The sequence below is a fragment of the Tetrao urogallus genome (assembly GCF_951394365.1).
Source record: "Tetrao urogallus genome assembly, chromosome: 1".
NCBI classification, from domain to species: Eukaryota; Metazoa; Chordata; class Aves; order Galliformes; family Phasianidae; genus Tetrao; species Tetrao urogallus.
This window is the reverse complement of record NC_136813.1, coordinates 83,491,821-83,512,368: the sequence shown is the minus strand read 5'-3', so window position 1 is coordinate 83,512,368 and position 20,548 is coordinate 83,491,821. Positions and strand designations below refer to the sequence as shown.

Genomic DNA, 20,548 nt, shown 5'->3' with positions numbered 1-20,548 from the left:
AGAATGGCGCTCAGCAATATTGACAGACAAATAAAAATTTTAAAACTACCGCAAACTGAACTGTCTGGTACTTAGCTTCTGTAAATGGAACATGACTGATGAAAGGAAATAACTGTGTATTGTGTATGTATAACAGTACTGTCAGTTTACAATCAGTGTGTTTGCCAAGCATTATAAAGAGCAATACTCTGGTTAGTGAGTTATTGAGTTCTGATGCACAGAAACAAGAGCAACAAGACAAGTAGGAACATGTGTATTAACATGGTAACAGTATTTTACAATTATTTTTATTGTTATCTAATGTGTACATAATTAGAAGATAATGAGAGATAAGCCATCCCATTTGCTTATAACTTAAATGTGTTTATAGTTTAGTTTATGTGTAGAGCTTTATAACTCTATGTATATAGCCAGTAAAGTGTGGATTTTTCATACTCTTATTGGGATAGAGATGTTCATGTTCACAGAATCACAGAGTCACCGAGGTTGGAAAAGACCTTCAAGATCATCCAGTCCAACCATCCACCTATCACCAATAGCTCTCACTAGACCATGTCCTTGAACACCTCCAGGGTCGGTGATTCTACCACCTCCCTGGGCAGCCCATTCCACTGCCTGACCACTCTTTCAGAAAAGCAGTATTTCCTAATGTCCAATGCCTAAATGCCTAAATCTCCCCTGGCGCAGCTTGAAGCCATTTCCTCTAGTTCTGTCACTGGTTACATGACAGAAGAGGCCGACCCCCAGCACACTACAACTCCCTTCAGGTAGTTATGGAGAGCAATGAGGTCTCCTCTGAGCCTCTTCTTCTCCAGACTGAACAATCCCAGCTCCTTCAGCCTCTCCTCATAAGCCCTGTGCTCCAGACCCCTCACCAGCTTTGTCGCCCATCTTTGAACCCGCTCCAGGACCTCAATGTCTTGCAGCGAGGGGCCCAAAACCAAACACAGTACTCGAGGTGCGCCCTCAAGTTCATTGATTTTCTTGGCTTTTCAGTGTTATTTTATTCTTATGTGTCTTATGGATAAGGTTGCCATATTTAAGTATCTGGTGATTGTGAATTTGTTTAAATCTTTGTTGGAACATTCAGAAGTCATCTAGTATAATTCTGAACCTTAAAAAAGTTCAAATTACCATATTTTAGTTTCATATTAAAGACATATCACTGCTAAAAATATAAAGCAAGGTAAATGAAGCAAATGTAAGGTCACAAATTGCATAAGAAATGCAGTATTAAAGGCTGGAGAACACAAATGCAGGAAAGTGCATGAAGTTGAACAAGTAGTTTTCTCATCTTATTTGGGGCAACTGTGAACAGCTTCCAGATAATAGAATTTGACTAGTATTTAGGAACGTTTACTTGTAAGTTAAATCAAATTCTGAATTTATTTAGCTAAAGTGGTTTGACTTAGATTTATAGTTCAGACCTCTTAACAGAAAATGTTAATAAACTAGTACAGACGGAAACAGAGGAGTTCTTGAGAAAATTGTTACAAGTTTCAACTTAGTGGTAGACTAAATAAATTAATAAATAAAATGCTTGTACAGTTGAATACTTAACTGAAGTAGTATTTATGTAGATGGTCTTAAAACACTGGAAAAATAGGCAAGAATGTGGGCAGAGCATTACTAGTTAAGGAAATTCTGCTCCACCATTACAATGTTGAATTCCCAACTACAGTTTGACTTGAGGAAAGTTAGCTTAAACTGTTAGTGAAGTTATCTTTTATGACATGATGAGCATTTGAAGCACTGTCTCGGGAGCACATTAAGAGTATAACAGAGGCCATGAAAATCCCATTTCTGCCTTGGGTTCCACTTAAGAAATACATCTTGTGGGGATGTTTTTTCAATCACTATTTCAGTCTATTTTGCTTAAACATTGTAATTGAAGATGAAGAGGTTGCAGAGTCAGATTTGCCTGCCAAAAAGCCTTGCAAGACTGATGAGTTTTGCAAGAGCATTTAAATGAGAGTTAGCAAGATGTTAGCTACAATACTGTTAGACCTATCTGCAGTAGTCGCTAATATCTCTACAGTACATTGTGAGGCTTTATCAGTCCTTCTCTGAGAAGCCCAGCCTTTTTGGTACAGAGATGGGATCTTTCTCTGTTTGGTCCTTGATGAGTAAATACAAGCATAGTAAAAACATGTTCACATACAAATTGTATTTATTTTTTGGATAGAAGCAATTTAGCTATAATATACTCCTCATTAAGAGTTGAATGCAGGTGTGAAATGAAGATGTTCCAGGGGTCTTAAAGATACCCTGGAGAAAAGTAAAATGACATATCATAAAAAGCTGGGTGCTGTTGAATACTGTTTTGCAAAAGGTTGTTATGCTTTGTCCAACTTCATCTTATATTAATATGTTATGCTTTTAACTGCCATGCAGGCTTCTTGTCTTTGCCCTAAGTTGTTATGCTTACACAGTCAGTTGTATCAAATACATCTAATAACATGTAGTCATTTACGTGCTGTACCATTCTTTGTATTGGGAAAGAGTAAAACTAATGAGGTTGTATTTGGCCATTTTGTTCTTTTATACTGTTATTTTCATCCAGTGCAGCTGTGCTGGGTCTGTGCTCCAGCAGAAGGGGAGAGTATGGAAGTGGTTATATAGTGACTAATGAACAAAAAACACAGTATTTCATTGTTTCATTCAGTAATGATTCATAGACTGTCCGTATTATAATGAAGTACCGTGGAAACTGCATACCTTTTTGTTTTTCTAAAGTGATTATTATGGAATAATTTGCTTAAAAAGATATCTTTCTAATTCTGTGTCTATGCACATAAATAAAGGTAAGCTTAATTCTGATACCTTGCAGGTATTGGAAAGATAAGGGAAAAGGAAATAACCTCATTCTTGCTGAGGCATCTACAGTAGAAAATTATGTTTACTCATGCAGATTTTGAAGGTTCGGTATGTGTACATGGATTTTCAGTCTGTTTAACTTACACTCACTTCATAGAAAAGTCACTGTATAGAAAATGAGGCATAAATACCTTGAGTTTTACCTCTTATTTCTGGAGAGTTTCCAAAGTATTTATAAGAAATGAGTGGGGAGCATCAGAGATGGTGGAAAATGATGCTCTTGTGGTTACTGTGATCTCCTCTAGGCCTTACTTCAAACTCATGATGTAGTGGCACATGAAGTTTACAGTGATGAAGCGCTGAGAGTTACACCTCCTCCCACCTCTCCATACTTAAACGGAGATTCTCCAGAAAGCGCCAACGGCGACATGGATATGGAGAATGTAACGCGAGTTCGGCTGGTGCAGTTCCAGAAGAACACAGATGAACCAATGGTATGGGGAGAACCTCAGTATTCTGCTTCACTGTGTGCTGATAAAGATTGACGTTATATTGATTTCAGTAAAAGTTTCTGCACTTTGCAGTTGGAAGTATAGTTGAAATAGTTCAGCACCATTGTGTATATTTACCTCCCTATCTGTATCCTTCCGCTCAAATGCTGCAGCAGCTCCCCTGTAGCTGTTTTTGTTTAAAAACAAACTTGTGGTTATATCAGATTAGGTTCTGCCATGTAAAGCTGTGCACTTGAATACAGAATTACATCTTTAACAAATCAGAATCTTAGACAATGATTTATTAAATTATTGCATCTTCATCTTATAAATAGCATCTGTTTTCATTCCTCATATTTAAGGGAGAGGCAAAGTTTATTACCTTATAATATGCATCCTGTCTTCAAGCTTTTTAGGAACAGTGACTGTTCTTATCCACTCAAGAGTCACGCTGCTGAATGTTTTATGTTAGGAGTATAATACACTTCTTCTCCTAGGGAATCACTTTAAAAATGAATGAGCTGAACCATTGCATTGTGGCAAGAATTATGCACGGAGGAATGATTCACCGGCAAGGTAATTATGTGGCAAAATTGTTATTTTGATCATTTTGTTTTAATTGTGTTACACCATATATTCCTCATTTTGATCACTACTATTCCATGGTATTATGGACTTCTGTCTACATGGAACCCATTAACTGCCTTCATCTCCTTTTCTTTGTATATGTCAGCCCTTTATGTTTCACATAAGCTTTAATTGGGGGAATGTGATTATAGCTCAGTGAGAGATTGAACTGCCACTAATTTTTCAAGCCATACTTACTTAATCGTCTTTAGAAAAAATCCTTAGACTATTTACAGTACTTTCCCATGCAAAAATGGACAAACCTTGTTCTACTAAAAAATTAACCTTCTCCATGTATTTTCAAGCATTTCTTTTGATGTTGAGGCTCAAAAAAAAACCAACAAAAAGTGAAGCAAAAAAAAAAAAATCCTTAGTTTAGGAAGTTGGCTTCTAACTGTTCTTAGGTAGTAATGATCCTGTGCAAGGTGTCATTTCATGTGACTGTTCCATAATGGGAGTAATAGAAACATTTTAAAACCTGCCAAAAAAATCCAACTGTGCCAATTAGAACTCTGTTCACTTCTTTAAAATTACACAGTGTCTTTTACTTCTGAGACTTCGGGAAATTTAACCTATTTCATACTTGCTTCGTCTAACTGAGGTAGCTCTTCTGCATGTAGGTTTAAGTGGAAATGAACCATATTTCAATGTTTCTGTAATATTCTCATGTTTTAGTGTTTCTAGTTTTGTTAGTGCTCTAGCTGCCTCTTAGTTTCACCACATCATTTAATTGCCTGTACATAGAACATTTTTACTGAATAGAACAATGCAAATTATGATAGTGATCTTGAGTACAACATGTGTTTGAATCCTACTGAAAAGGTCTGTGGCTTTCATTTGTTTCTAATTTTATTGTTTTTCTGTCTCCACTTGCTATATGGAGAAGTGCCAGGCGATTACTAGATAACAGATCTATGGAGAGTATTACAGGAGCCATATTATTCCAGGCCTAGCACTATTAAGCACAAATCACACAATTTCCAGTCACAAAATAGGAACTGCTGTGAAGTCTGCCTCCATCTGTATATCAGATGTATGTAGCCCTGTCAATTATAGCTGTCCTTATTCAAAAGATGAGGAGGTTGAATTAGGAAGATAAGTTTATGAAGATGCTATTGACTTTCGCCTCCCAGGGAATTCAATTTGATGAAAGTGAAACACCAATTTCAGTTATTAAAAATTGTCTTTTAATTTACTTGTCTGTTTTAGGATAAGTAAATGAATTGTATCTCAGATCTCAAGCTTTTGACTATATCTTGGTTTTCTCCATTGTATCTGTGCTTTGACTTACCTCAGTTGTCCATTCAATTTTACCTGTGGTTTCTCATAAGACCCCTCATGCTCTGAATACTGTTTTCAGGGGCAGCCTGAAACACCGACATTTTTTTCCTGCTGTTTGGTTTGGGCTCATACATGTTAAAAAGTGAATTAATTTTTAAAGTACATTTAAGAAAAGATCTTAATATTGCATTAAAAATGTAGGATTTCCAAAGAAGAGAGACGACTTTATTGGCTGCCTGTTTAACCCCAATAGAAAAACAGCAGTTGTACACATGTTCAAGCTGCATTCTTGAAGTGACTTAATGTGAAATTTACCCAAGCAGGATTATGCTGACATGCCTGGCAAGGCTTATTGAATTCCAACAAAATGCAGGTGATGGCTTGGTGAAAACACAATGATTTGTTCACTGCCCTCCAAGCTCCAGTTTCCTTTTGACTACAAAACGTTTCTGATTAGGGACTCCCAGAATTTGTTCTGTCTTCTCCCTACTAGGATAGGATTTCTTATATTTCTCTGCAGAGCAAAAGTATATACTTCCTAAAATTGTATTCATTTTGACTTACAAAGACAAGACATTTAATCCAGAAATACATCCATTCTGTGTTACCACAAATGCATCATACATTTGGATAGCTTAGGTCCTGAGTAAACATAGCACAGACAGTAGAAAAGGTACCGAAATTAGGTGGATAAGCATAGCTACCATGGGAACTACTAATGATATGGAATTATTAAAAATCATCAAGTATACTCCTTTCTAACAAGAATATATTTTAGAAGTAAGACGTTTCTGCAAATACTGTGGAAGTTTTCCAGGAGAACTGCTAGAAAATCACATAGGCTTGAACTACTCAAATCTAAAATTGTCATCCAAAAGAGCCTCCTACTTAGCTTCTAATCCTGAAGATAATCTGGTGCTGCCTTCCTGATTTATCTTTTGTGGTGTCTCAGAGCCTTGTGGCATGCCATTCCCATCTCATCTTCAGGTCAGTTTGTGACCTGTCTTACAGCTGAGTGGATGTTTGTTTCATCATCTTAGCTTGTAGGTAGTCATACTTACAAGGCATTCACATTCAAGTTATGGTGAAGAGTATCTGCAGAAAATGCATTCTGTAGCTGTGGCAAATGTAAATCGGAGACATGAAAAACAGCCTGACTGATAAAATTAAGGCAGTGTCCAGAAGCCAGACTACACTAAACAGTAGTCTGATGTTTTATTTCTATATACTGTATAAGGCACCTGAACACCTCATGCTGGCATTTGACTGCAGACTCAAGGACAGATTCTAATGCATCATTACCAGCATTCTTTTATGAATCTAGCAAAAATATATATATATATATGTATATATATATATACACATATATATATAAACATTGCTTCATATTTATGCCTTTTATTTATGCCTTTGTATGAATGTTACAGTTCTTAGTTTGTGTAAGTAATTGTGTTGATTGTGTGCTTTGTTAATTCTTCAGGTACATTACATGTAGGGGATGAAATCCGAGAAATAAACGGCATCAGTGTGGCAAATCAAACAGTAGAACAACTACAAAAAATGCTTGTAAGTGTCTGATATCTTTACCTTGTTCTTTATAAAAACATTTGTAATATTTTTACAAAACTTTGCAAAATTGTACTGCGACATCCCCTTTTTCTTCTATCTTTGATAGTCTACTTGTATGTGTAGTGCAAAATCTTTCTACATTCAGTTGTTCTAAGTTTTAAAGAGTTTCAACTTACAACTCTTGTAATACATAGTTACTGGTGTTACAAATATATATACATATATATATATATACACCAAGCTCAAACAGTCTGGCTTTTTGGAGGGAAATGGCATCTTATCTTAGTCAGTTTGATATTCTGATTTTTTGCTTGCAACCCTAAACTTGGGGTCTTGGATGGTAATTACTATTCCTTTTGTTGTTCTTGGGACCTAACAGACAAGCCTAAGCAAGTCCAGGGAAATAGTATGTTGTAAACACACAAGAAGCCAGCCAGAGAGAAAGGGAAAAACTTCAGGAAGTGATCTCCTTACCTTTCTGCTCAGATCAAGTCCTGCGTTTGTCAGCCATATGGTGGCACTTAGATTTCAACTGTCCTTTCAGAAACTATATCTGTGCAAATATGATGCCACACTGTACTGCTGTTCTGCAGTTACTGTTTGTCATGAATATGTAGCAATTATAACTGTAGCAAATGCAAACCAACAGACCCCATCTTCTATTTTGACATAAGACTATTTACGTTTCTACTTTTATTGAAGTGACATGCAGCTTTTTCAGAAACAGTGAATATGTTTTCACTATTTAGCATGTGCAATTAGAGAGAAGAAAATGTCACTTTTGTAGCAAGTACTGTGTAGATCACAAGCATGTATATACAAAGGAAGCACTGATATGGAAGAAGCCTACACATCTGTGAATTTCTCAGCTTAAAATATGGATGTATGTAGAGATTCAAAAACTGGTCAGGTGAACAATCTGATACTGCATGTTCATCCTTTAGATCAGTGAGAGATTATCTAAACATTCACTTGTAAGTGAAATTACAAATTTGCCCTAGCATTTCAGCTTCCCTGAATATTTCCTTTAGGAGAGCATACAACTGCTCTTAAATTAACTATAATGCTTTCCTATCAAATATTAGCGATTTGGAGATTCTGTATTAGGCATCTTAGTCTTTAATGAAGTGCTTTTCTTTTTGCAGAGGGAAATGCGTGGAAGTATCACCTTTAAGATAGTGCCAAGTTATCGCACACAGTCTTCATCCTGTGAGGTAATGAATTTAATGAACCATCCTGATTCTTCCTCAGTCCTGTAACTAACTGCCTGCTGATGGCTGAATGTTACTGCTTTCTGGGAAATTGTTTCTGCCTGTCCTGTTAGATCACGCACACCAATTTTACAACAAAGATAACGGAACATGAGTAGGTCTCACCTACCTACTCAGCCTTGCCTTCGTATTCATCTCATCAGCACCTTAAATAACTCTTTACAGCCTACTTAAATTAAAAAAAAAAAAAGAGTGGGCATCCTCAACTGATATATTTAGGAAGCCCTTTTAAGAATTATATTTTAAACACATTATCCAGGAAGTCTATTAAAGTTCCTAAGCTGAGGAGCTATCCTCCCTTTTCAAGCATGAAACATTATTTTGCTACTTTGGGCTGTTAAGGGTTAATTGAATAATCTGTTTCCGTATTACCCTGTTGAGGTAAATTTGTGATGGTTGTCTGTAACAGTTACATGTGGCTAAATACTATGTTTCCATGCAAAAATGGTATTTGTCATTACAGAAGAAAAACAGATTTGGAGTTCAGTTCCTGTTGAACTAGAAACTTAGTGTTACGGTTCTTGCACAGTAGCACTGTCGAATTCCCTCTTTCTTGCTCACTGAGTTATGTTCCAGTTTACAAACATAGGAAATTAAATTCTAGAAAATGATTGCTTGAGAGGTACTGTTCTAATTTAAATATGTAGATGGCATATGTACTGTGTAGATAATGCCAGTCTTTCTGTCCCACATGCTTAACTGCACAAAATTCCCAAATTAAAATTCCAGGAGTGAAAATACAAACCTTGTTGAAGTCAAACTTAGCTTAATTGGAGCTCTGGTTTCACACTTTTTGCTTTTGAGTCTCAGCAGATGCCAGAACATACCGAAGCTATTGTGATTGTCAGAACAATCTGTTTGGAAAAAAATATATGCTGCTTTTGGTTGCCTTATGTACTTCTAATGGAAGTCAACAAGAACGAGAAGCTTTTAGAGACAGAAGGTCCAACAAATTTTCACCTGTCAGCTATAAATATGAAAACAGAAGTTTTTCATGAAACACAAAGGCTTTTAAAAAAACTCAAATAGAAATTCTAGAGTGTGCTGATGCATTTATGTATTGAGTTCTGTACTGTAAGTAGTAGTTATAATAAAAGATAACCCTCTTCCTCTTATTTTAACACAAAAACTGGTGAAACTGTGTATCTCCTTGGAAATATAATAATTTGGAGAAAATTAAATGCCACATACAACTTTAATACTATTAGGTGATATTTTAGTAGCAGTAGGTCATGTCTTTTTCTTAGCTTTCTGTTCTTAGGTTCTTCATGACTGTGTTTTTCACAGAAGACTCTTACCTTTCTTTGCTTCCTTTGAACAAAACACTGGAACTGGGAATGTGTGATCAAAGACAGAAGAAAAACAAACAAAAAACCCAAAATGTATATTTATCATAATTCATGGCAATTTGCTTTCAGTTAATCAAGTGCCTAAGTTTGGTCATATCTATAACTCTGACTGGTGTTCCAGCTGTTACAAGTATTCATAAAAAGACAGCATTTCAAATTATGCTATTAAATCACATTTGGTCCTTTGGTACAGAGAGAATTTCTTTCAGAGAATTTTTCAGAATTGTGATTCAAATGAGGAATCAAATTATTTGCCACTGATACAGGCTTAAAATGGATGCTCAATTATATTCTTAGGACATGGAATACTTGCTTCTAACACTCAAGCTTGTATGCACTCTAGCAAGATGATTTGCTTCTATGCACTCTAGCAAAATAAATTCAGAACTAGCTAAGCTATTTTTGGCTGTATTTCAGGTATTTCTAGAAATTTATATTGGCTTTCTTTTCCTGCCCACCTTCATACAGAGATGGTTGCTGATGTAATGCAGTTTTACTAGAAGAGAAATGTAAAACAGAATCAGTAGTTGTTTTTTGTTTTTTTTTTAAAGGTAATTTTTATGATAGTAACATCATTGGGGTAAAAAAAAACTCCTTGATAATCTTGAATAAACAGAATTAAATATTAGTACAATCAGACATAATGTGCCTATTTGCACTTACCTAAAAGCTGTTAATATCCCTTTATAATACAAAGATATATAGGTGTTAGTTTTGAGGAAAGCTATTTTTTAAATGTTTCTTAACATCCTTCTTGCCATGTTTTTCTTCTTTTGTGAGCTTTTAAGAGAAGTGTTGCAGTGGTATTTTCTAAATATTGTACCATTTTTCATATTTAGATAAGTCTTGACCCCGTAGTTTGTAAAGTATTTCAGTGTCTCTAGGCAATTTTCAAAATTTCAACTGACTAATTTCAAGTTGTTCAGGAGTAAACTTTGCTTGAAAACATACCATTTGTGAGTTTCACCTTTAGAAAATCTTGATCCAGTCATTCTACTGTGAAAATACCTGCTTAGTCATTGCTTTGGTACATGGAACACATGACTCAGATATCTAGATAACACAGTGGCCCGGATGTTGTTTTGTCTGCTTCCACTACAAACTTATTTTTGCATAAGAACAAACTTCAGTAATAATTTAGAACAGTTGTGTATGCTGATTATACATTTCAGCTAGTACTTTATCCCACTAAGAAGCCTTTAGTTCTAGCTACATTTGAATTCTCACTTTGTACTGACAGAATGTCCTAATTTCTTATGTTGTTGGATATGTAAGAATGGTAAGAGAAGTGGTGGGGTTTTTTTCTTAAAAAAAAAAAAAACCTTTCCTTTGTTTCTTGTGAAACACTTAAACTGTTTCATTACAAAGAAAAGCCTTTATATATATGAGATTTTTAAAATCCACTGGTAATCATAGATTTATGTACTTAGCCTTGGAATGTTGCCATTAGGGCTAAGATCATAAGACTTTTTGTGGTCTTAAATCGTTTTATAATCTCAAACTTACAGAAAAATTGCTTGAGCAAAACTGGAGTTGAAATACATTTGGAGATTTTTTGAAAAGGATCTGGAAGTGGTGTTATTAGTGAGGCTGTTCATGTACATGTTCGTGGAGCAGCCTGACCACAGAGGGGGTGAGTCTCCTTTACTGGAGATAACTCAAAACACATGATTACCTGTGGAACCTGTTAAAGGGAATCTGATTGAGCAGGAAGATGGGACTAGAGGATCTCAAAACATTCCTTCCAATCCTGCTGATGTTGTGAGTCTGTGTGTCCAATCTGATTGGGCCACATCTAATAGATGTAATTGATCTCCTCTGTAGGACTGTGTCTCAGACGTGTTGATTTGTCATTCAGAATCCATCCATTAGAACAAGCAGTCAATGCAAAAGTAATTTTGCCATCATTCGGAAATGACTGCAGATGTTTTTTCTAAGACTTCAGCTGTGATGCATGAAGTGAATAGGGATGATATTGAAATCTACCATTTTATTATTTAGCTTGCGGCTAGATAAGATTGGGAATTCTAGATGTTCAAGGAGTACTGAAATATTGTATCATTTTCACACTACTCAGAATCATTTAATCTTCTGAGTGCATTTCTGACTAGAGGATCTAGTCAGACCAGAGGACCTACTCAGAAAAAGATTCTGACTAGGAGAACCAGTGATTTGTCTAGTTCAGTGGAGGAACAAACTCAGAATCAGAGATGAAATATTCCAATCCAGGTCTAAGCAGTCGTAACTTTCTACAAGGATCTCCCTACCCACTGCTTTTAGTTTTTTGCTTAAATTTTGAGGTTTTTTTGAAGAAGAAGAGTAGGTCCCTAGGAAATTAGGAACCTAAATGTATTTGAAAAGTTGTCTGAATTAGCTAAATATTTTAAAATTATGCATATGCTTCTTGACAAACTTGATATAGTTGCAGTTTCTTATGATTGGTACTGAAATCACCGATAGCACTGAAAATGTTTATTTTCCTCGATATGTTTTGACAAGCATATGCTTTGAATAGCGTTCTGTCTTCTGTTGAGAATTGTTGGAGGAATAAAAACAAAATATTCTCAAACCAAGAAATTTCCTTTAAAGGGAGAAGCCTTCAAGAATGTCCAGAAATAGCATCATTACTCTAAACATGTTTTTCTCCAAAAGACTTGGGTGCTTAAATCACTTTCCAAACCTTTCCCAGCCAAACCATTACTGGACTAATAGATGATAACGAAGTAGTTTTAAAAATGAAGCAGCAACAACAACAACAAAAACAATAACAGACATAAATTTCATCCTTCCATCTCTCTTTGAAAATGAGAGAAGTTGGTAGGGCTTGAATTGCTGAGCAAGCAGAAGATCTATTTATGAAAGAAGGGACTTGCTGCTTTTTTGCCAAGAGGTATCTCTTACCTGCTGTTTGATAATAAAGGTGGTACCAATGTGCAATTCCCTAAAAAATGAACAGTGATTCTTTTGAGCAAATATAATTGGTTATTGCAGTAATTAGTACTTTATTTGGAACTTGTGCTGGAGTAATTTTTCTAAGTATAATAAGAACCGATTCCCTCCAGTTTATTATGTGTCGCAAACAACTTTTAGTGCCAAATGAGTTTTTTGTTCTCACATGTTTAGCAGAAGTACACAGACCTAAATGATCTTACAGTTATATTACTTTCAGATAGCTGTATATGAACTTTATGAAATCACATGCAGTGAGCCCAAAAAAAGTGCATGTTCTAGATAAGTTTGTTGTACATCAAGAATACAGACAGAAGAAGTAAAGTATTGCTTGCCATTTTAATTTTTTTGTCCGTGTGCTTTAAAATAGCTGAGTGCTATCACGTAATTAGTAGAAGTTGGAGACTGTATTAGTGGACCGTCACCTGATTAATGCTATTGCATAATAGTTCAGCTCCAATTCTGCTTTTTAATCTGTTCACAAAAGGCACTCATATTGATAAAATGTGGCAGGGTGACTTTGTGTTCTTTGAAAACTGTTTTACCTCTTTTATCTACTATCCTTGGTGTTACACGAAGTTACCAGTCATTCCTCAATTGACCCTTGTTATGGAATATTATATTCCAAAGTTCTTTTGGAGCTAAAGTAGGTTATAATTTTTGTCCCAACATTTTAGTGAATTATTTGATTTTTTGAAGACATAGCTAGTTAAACTCAATTGTCTGATATTATGGAATTAAGGACTTTATGATCAAAATGACATGTGAAGAAGATTGCTCAGCGATCTCTTCTCTCTGCAAGACCCAGGAAGCCCTGTGATTCCTTCTGTAGAACTTCTGCATCTGCTTTCTCCTCACTGAAGTGTAGGATCATAGTGGTAGCATGAGTCAAGAAAGGTGGCTTTTTTAAATGATATATTTTTGCAAAGTTTAATGTTTTCAAGCTCATAAGAATGTTGGAGGCAAAAAAAGAAAAAAAAAGCTTAATATGCTGTAAAATGGATGAGAAGACAGGAGAGTGTGTCCAACTTCCTGTTCCTGTGTTAGCAGCAGTGTCTTTAAGACACTATAGAGAGTTATATCTAAAGGAGTAGAAGGTGATCAACACTGACCTCCATATAGCTGAAAAAAAAGATTTAGAAGTTTCTTTAAAATGAAATATGTTCCTTGTTGCAGTTCAAGTATGCAGCATATAACCTTAGGTAACTGCCTTTAGCAAAAGTAACAATATGATTAATGGCCTTCAGCGTTGTCACCCACAGAATACGTAAGTGTGCTCTGATACTAAAAAGCTGCCAAAGCAGCATAAAAATAATTATTACATAAGACGCATGAAAACGTGAATCTCAAACTATGAACAAACTTCAGATTTACACAGTAGTGTGGAAACTTTCACAGACAAAGCAGCTAAACAAATGGTTATAAGGCTGTGGATGTAACTGTTCTTTTAAAAATTTATCTGTGTTCCTGTGATAGTGTTGTGTTGTTAATGAACCTTGTGTCTTATTTCAGAGAGATTCCCCCTCTACATCCAGACAGTCCCCAGCTAATGGCCATAGCAGCACTAACAATTCTGTTTCGGTAAGATTTCCAGTTCCACACAGAGAAAGTGTGAAAGTTTTGTTGGTGCTCATCTGCCATTACTGTTATACTTATCGTGTGGTCAGTGGAAAATTTTGTCCTTCTGATAGAACCAACGTTATTACTTATGTAACCCCCATTTTCGTTTTCTGGGAGGTTTTTTTCCAACATATTCTTTTCATTAAAGGCCTTACAGTGAGTTAAATGTTAATAACTGTAATGTGACACTTGGGTTAGCCTTAAATCATAGTTGGCAATATCCTCAAAGCTAAGAAAAGGTTTCAAGTGGAAGTCTTATTTCCATCCCAAACTTCAGAAGCAGTGTTTGAAGAAAAAGTAACTGTGCAGTTGATACATCAAGACCTGTTAGATTCCATAAGCTTTGTGTTTTGAGCGACCTCTGGAACGTGTACTGGTTTCCGCTATCTGAGTTAACGAATTGGTGTGCCCTCTGCTGTTGTGGTACGTGCACATACTTTGTGAAAGACAAGCCTTGGCTGGATATGAAAAGCAAAAGGCTTTAAATTGCACTACGAACCAAGCTACTACCATCACATCTTTAACACAAAGTACTTCCTGTTTCATACGTATTCAGGTAGAAGGGTACTGTTATCTCCTGTTCTTCTAATGTATAGTGGTGTTGAAATTTGTGTTGTTTACCATTTGTCATTGTTCAGACCAATGTAGTAACTGTACCTGCAAGTTCCCTTAGTAAGAGTGCTGTCAATATCATAAGTCATGGAACTAGCTAAAAAAAAAATTTTTAATTGAGTAACTAGTCCTTTAATTAATAATAAAGTTACAGCATTACACCTGAGAAATGATTTGCCACAAGGTAAAGTACTTGTTAATTAATATAATGAGAAATAATTGTGTGGATAAAAAAAATTAAGAAATTTTTGTGAATTAAATAAAAATATAACCACTAGTTATAATCTTACTCTTTGGTGCAATTTATTCTTAACCATAAAATTTATTTTAACCATTAATTTATTATAGCCATATTTTGTCTTTTAAAAACAATATGAAATATTAAGTGGGAAAGGCATTCATATAATTAGCCTCTTTCACTTGACAGTGCTTTTGTGTTGAAGATGCTGAATTGTATATTAAAAAGCACATTCTCTATCTGCTTAAACTATTTACCTGCTTTCTTCAGCTTGCTGCTAAACAGCCTGAGTTTGATTTTTCTTTAAGAAAAAGGTTTTCCTAAAAACGGGCCAATGCTTTATACTTTTGTCTGACTTACCACTTTACTGTAATGTAGTATGAATCACTAACAAATGGTGTTGTATGCTCTTAACAAGTAAAATGAAAATTTCTTTTCCTGGGTTGGCTTTATTCTGCAGGACTTGCCATCGACAACACAACCAAAAGGACGACAGGTGAATAGTATCCTCCATGGGAATGTATAAATTTAGTTGCTAGTGAACATCCCTGCTTATCTTTTTCCCCTCACATTCTGTATGTGCTGAACTAAAACATATTAGCTTTGAAAATTTGTGTTTGTATTTTTTTGTTTGTTTGTTTCATTTTTATTTTTAACTAACTCATTTGTTTGTGGCTAATTCAAAAAAGCATTTTTTTCATGTGTCTGTATATGCAAGTTATAAACTCATTTTAAATGTAATATGATATGTTGTGTAGGCAAGATGTGACATGCAGATTTTCATCTTAGAAAAGGCTCAGTGTTGTGTTTTAGCTGAAATGAAGGGCAAGTGCATAATAATCTAAAGCACAAAGTTTCTATGTCTTGAGTGGATTTATTATTAGATATTAACATTATCAAAGCTTTTCAAAGAAATACATGAAGGACAGTTTGTATTAAGAACTGGTAAGTCTGAAGATAATATATTTTCAGTCCTAAAGCACAAATTCACAGACCAGAAAAAAGATCTTCCATCCAAAGGATGTGGATTCAACCTATTATTTATGTAATAGTTTTTATTGCAGTTCCATTCAGAAGAGTCAGTGGACCCCATAAGCTGTTGTCTTTGAGAATCTTTTTGTGTGGTTTTCTAGTTATGTTGTCTGGAATACTTATTGAAAGAATATATTTTTCACACTTCATTTCCCATTTTTAAAGCTTACAGCTATCTGGTTCTTTCAGCTTTCAGTTGTCTTCTGAAATTTCAGACTGCGTGAATGTAGGGAAAGCTCCTTGGAGGACCTTTCAAGCCATTGTGTTAGGTTTTGTTTTTCCTCTCAGGTAATTTTCCCAGGAGAGGAGAGTTTGTTCAAAACAGTATCAGAATAATGTTGTCCCTTATACTTGTACCATTCATAGTTTCCCTTTTCTTCAAGTTTCTTTTCCCTCTGCACCAGTGTATTTCTCTGGTAGCTTGTCATTCCTGATATAGCAAGGGCTAGGATAACAGATAAACCGGCATAAATAAGGAAATGTGTGATGTTTCATGAGCAACCAGTCTTTGGATGGAGACTTAGTAGATAATGGCCCAAACTGCAGCAGGAACTTGAAAAGCAGGGAAAAGTTTCTACACAGTAAAAATGCTGCTCATCTTTCTAGACCTATATTAGATTAAATTGAGGTAAAACATGGAAATAGTTCAATACTGATAACTTCTTAGAAAGCCAATAACTAAGAGAACTTTGTTTTTAAATATCCATTTTTTCTTGTGGAAAAAAAGAGCTTGGGTTGCTGATCTAAAGTCATACACTCAATACATAGTATAACAAAGGTCAGACTGAAAGCATTAGAAGTGGAGTTTTGTTTTAATGTTCCCATCCGTTGCTCTCTAAACAGATAAAAATTCAGGCTGGTCGTCGTAAGTCGATGTATGTTGGTTAGCAGACTAGGTTACTACAGAATTTAGCTTTTTTGAGTGCTGTGAGTAGTGTCATAGCTGCAAATTTCTGAGCAAAGATTTAGAAGTGCTGCAGTTTAAATGAAGGATAATACATTGCAATATAAAACTATTTTCTTTTAATCTGGTCAATTGTTAGTAAGAAAATCAGCAGTAGAGTATACATGACTGCCAGAGTCCCTGCAGGGTGAAGTTTGTTCATGAACTCTAGAAATTATCCAATTACCTATTTTGGGCATGATGTTAATTCTGATTTTAAGATCCTCAGACACATTAGGGCTATAATTTTTCAGTGATTGAAACCTCACTAACACACAAAGCAGGGATCTGTACACTATTTTAAAACGTGAAGTCCAAATTCCTTCTGTTAATATTCCTTGGAGAATAACTCATTCCAGTCATTATTATTGTGACAGTACAGGAGAGATGTGGGCTGTTGAAGCACATCCAGAAGAGGGCTACAAAAATGACCCAAGGGATGGAACAGCTCTGCTACAAGGACAGGCTGAGAAAGCTGGGGCTGTTCAGCCTGGAGAAAAGAACACTCCACAGAGAACTGAGAGCGTCCTTTCAGTATCTAAAAGGGGGCTATAGGAAGAAAGGGGGCAGACTCTTACACAGGATCTGTGGTGATAGGACAAGGGGAAATGGTTTCAGAATAAAGAAGGTGGACTTAGATTGGACACAAGGAAGAAATTTCTTTACAGTAAGGGTGATGAGACACTGGCACAGGTTGCCCAGAAATGTGCTGGATGCCCCATCCCTGGAGACATCCAAGGTCAGGCTGGATGGGGCTCTGAACAACCTGATATAGCTGCAGGTGTCCCTGTTCATTGCAGGGAACTTGGACTAGATGGCCTTTAAGGGTATCCTTGAACTCAAAAGATTCTATGATTCTGTGATTTATAGACTAGACTTTTACTGAAATCCCTGTATGGAGTATTCCCAGATTCCACCCAAGTGACTAAATGTGATAGGCCCAACACTAGATTCCTATTTAATTTTTAAAAATGTGGTCATGATTTTTCAGTGTAAATTCTAATGATCAGTAATGTAGCCTAAACCCTTTGTATTATCCAATAATATTTCTCATCAGACACATTCTAAAACATATCTTGGAACTTCAGTTGCAGATTGAAGCACAGTTCAAATTATAAGCTGCTGGCTTTCAGTCTAAAATGATTTACGATAATTAATATTGAGTTGAGGGACCCTGTCCATTTATTATAGATCTGCATAAAGTTTTCAGAAGCATACTTTCATTTTTGCTGTTTGAATTTTACAGTGCATAGAAGACATGAGCTTGCAGAATAATATCATATGTCTCCAGTGTTGGCTGGTTTTTTTTTTGCTTCATTTTCAACTATCACTTATGCTTTTGCCCTTCTGTTTCTTCCTTTGCTTGTTGCAAACAGTGTGTATAGTGTACATGCACCAATTTTCACCTACTTCTCTTAATACTATACCAGTAATAATATGGCAGCATCTTTTATAAACTCTCCTTTATAGATATATGTAAGAGCACAGTTTGAATATGATCCAGCAAAGGATGACCTCATTCCTTGCAAAGAAGCTGGCATCAGATTCCGAGTTGGTGATATTATCCAAATCATTAGCAAAGACGATCACAACTGGTGGCAGGGTAAACTGGAGAACTCCAAAAACGGTACTGCAGGTCTTATTCCCTCTCCTGAACTTCAAGAATGGTATGACTTACATTTTCTATTAAAAAGAATGTAATTTTGCTTGTATTTTTTGTCCTTCGTGTTTGCCATTGTTATATAGCTAATTTTGGTGCAGTCTTTCCTTTTTTAAAAAAAAAAGAAAAGTCTATATTTCTTCTGTTCCTGTGGTGTTGATTTTTTTTTTCTCACATCTGCATAACAGTAAGAGTTGCATGTAATATCATATGTTTACACCTGTTTTACAAACATTACTTGTGCTTTCTGGTGCACTTTGGGAAACTAGAACTGAAGACTAAATACAAATCATTTATATAAGCCGGTCAGATCTGTTTCCCCTTCAGGTTCTAAACACTTCTCACTGGTACTGCTTAAGTGCAAGTGGTGCTGGAATAAGGTGGTAGCTAACTGTCAAGAATTAAAGGAGTTTGAGGTTTTTCTCCTCTTTCCCTTTTACATGTGAAAGCCAAATAGTAGAAAGAAACCACAGTGCAGAAACTTAGGAAGGACAGATTAAATGAACACCAGTGGCACCCATTTCATCAAAAACAGTGCAGAGCATTTAAACTACCCCTTGCAGAACCTATTTAGCAAATGTTTTAAATTTATCAGGACAAGCTCTGGCAAGTAAGTTCTAGAGCATGAATGTTAGGACCATAACTCAGGGAAATTTATTGGTGTGGAAAATCTACCTCAAAATGTTTCACACAAGATCTGCTGTGTAAAGAATTAGTGTGCTCTGAACAGCACCTGTAACACCTCTGCTGTCTAAGGGAAATTCTGTGACAATAAAAACAGGGGCAGGTAGCCATTTTGTTGCATCTCTTGCAAGCCCTAACATATGGGAGAGACTGGTATACACTGGAATAGAAATATATGCAGTACTTCATCCTAAAGGTCAACCTCAAGACATTTCCTCAACACATTTGTGTTGAGCTTTAAAACACAGCAGCCCCTCTAGACTTTGCTCTTCCACTATGGTCTACTGCCAGTCTACAGTCATTTTAGTAGCTACCATTCCTCCCATGCTCCACTGATATGTGAGCTTTTTTGATCAACCATTAAGAACAGTATTTATTTCAAAATATGTCTGTATATAAATGCATTTAAGTCATAAAAAAAAGTTTGGGAAAGTCTCACTGTGTTCCTGTGCTATTAAACAGCCTTTTTTTTTTCTAATTCATCATGCATGACATTTTTAAAATACGGTTATTACAAGTTATTACAACTTTTTTTTTTTTTTTCTACTCCATATGCTAGGCGGGTTGCTTGTATTGCCATGGAGAAGACCAAACAGGAACAACAGGCCAGCTGTACATGGTTTGGAAAGAAAAAAAAGCAGTACAAAGATAAATATTTGGCAAAGCACAATGCAGGTAGGAAAAAAAAGCAAATATGTTTATAAAGAGGTTAAAATCTTTACAATCTAAGCCTTGCCATTAAATGTTCAGCTGGCACTATTAACCTAATCAGTGACTTGCAAAAATGGAAATTAAATTTTAATTATGCCAACAATACTGCTTGTACTTCGCTGTTTAAACTGTATAGCTGAGGCAGTTAGAAGCATGCTGAAGCAGTTAGAAGCGTGCTCTAAGAAAACAAATTCATCATCATATATCCTACAATGATTTTACAGTTGTTTTTGTTTGTTTGTTTGTTTTTATGTTTTAACAAGCACTAGAAACCAACAAGATATGAATTTTACAATCAGATACACTACTGTGTACTACAGAAAACTTCACTAGCATTCCTGTTAGTGTGTGTTTGTAGTTGTAGATTATGTATGTGAAAACATCATGAAAGGACACTTTTCTTGAACTCTTATAGCTGCGAGCATAAGAGTCACTGTGTAGTCAGGCTGTTATTTTACAGCTAACAAATCTGACAAACTGGAAGTCTTGCAGTGATTTCTGCCTGAATCCTGATTTTTGAATTTCTGTCTAGACTGCTGAAAAATTGAGTTGTTGTGAAACAGCATAGATAGAATGTGATACAGATAGAAATCTGTATTTTTGCTTTTTTCTTTATCTGTACAATCTGTGTGTAGAATCAGAGCTCATAGTATTTCTGTACTATGGAACTTACATTAGGAGTTACTTGAAATAT

General features: G+C 35.6%; 1 protein-coding gene across 5 annotated transcripts in view; it reads left to right on the top strand.

The window, feature by feature from the left end:
- The window catches only part of CASK (calcium/calmodulin dependent serine protein kinase), a gene marked incomplete at both ends in the record, with an annotated part of 194,195 nt that overhangs the window by 158,624 nt on the left and 15,023 nt on the right, over nt 1-20,548 (top strand). For 3 of the 5 annotated variants that reach the window (XM_079549780.1, XM_079549781.1, XM_079549779.1), the window contains 8 exons: nt 3,123-3,311; nt 3,806-3,884; nt 6,697-6,782; nt 7,931-7,999; nt 13,867-13,935; nt 15,285-15,320; nt 18,270-18,466; nt 19,703-19,818. In XM_079549780.1, the coding sequence (XP_079405906.1) occupies nt 3,123-3,311; nt 3,806-3,884; nt 6,697-6,782; nt 7,931-7,999; nt 13,867-13,935; nt 15,285-15,320; nt 18,270-18,466; nt 19,703-19,818 (841 nt within the window). The remainder of the gene's footprint in view (nt 1-3,122; nt 3,312-3,805; nt 3,885-6,696; nt 6,783-7,930; nt 8,000-13,866; nt 13,936-15,284; nt 15,321-18,269; nt 18,467-19,702; nt 19,819-20,548) is intronic. The other 2 variants (XM_079549783.1, XM_079549782.1) reach the window with 1 other exon arrangement.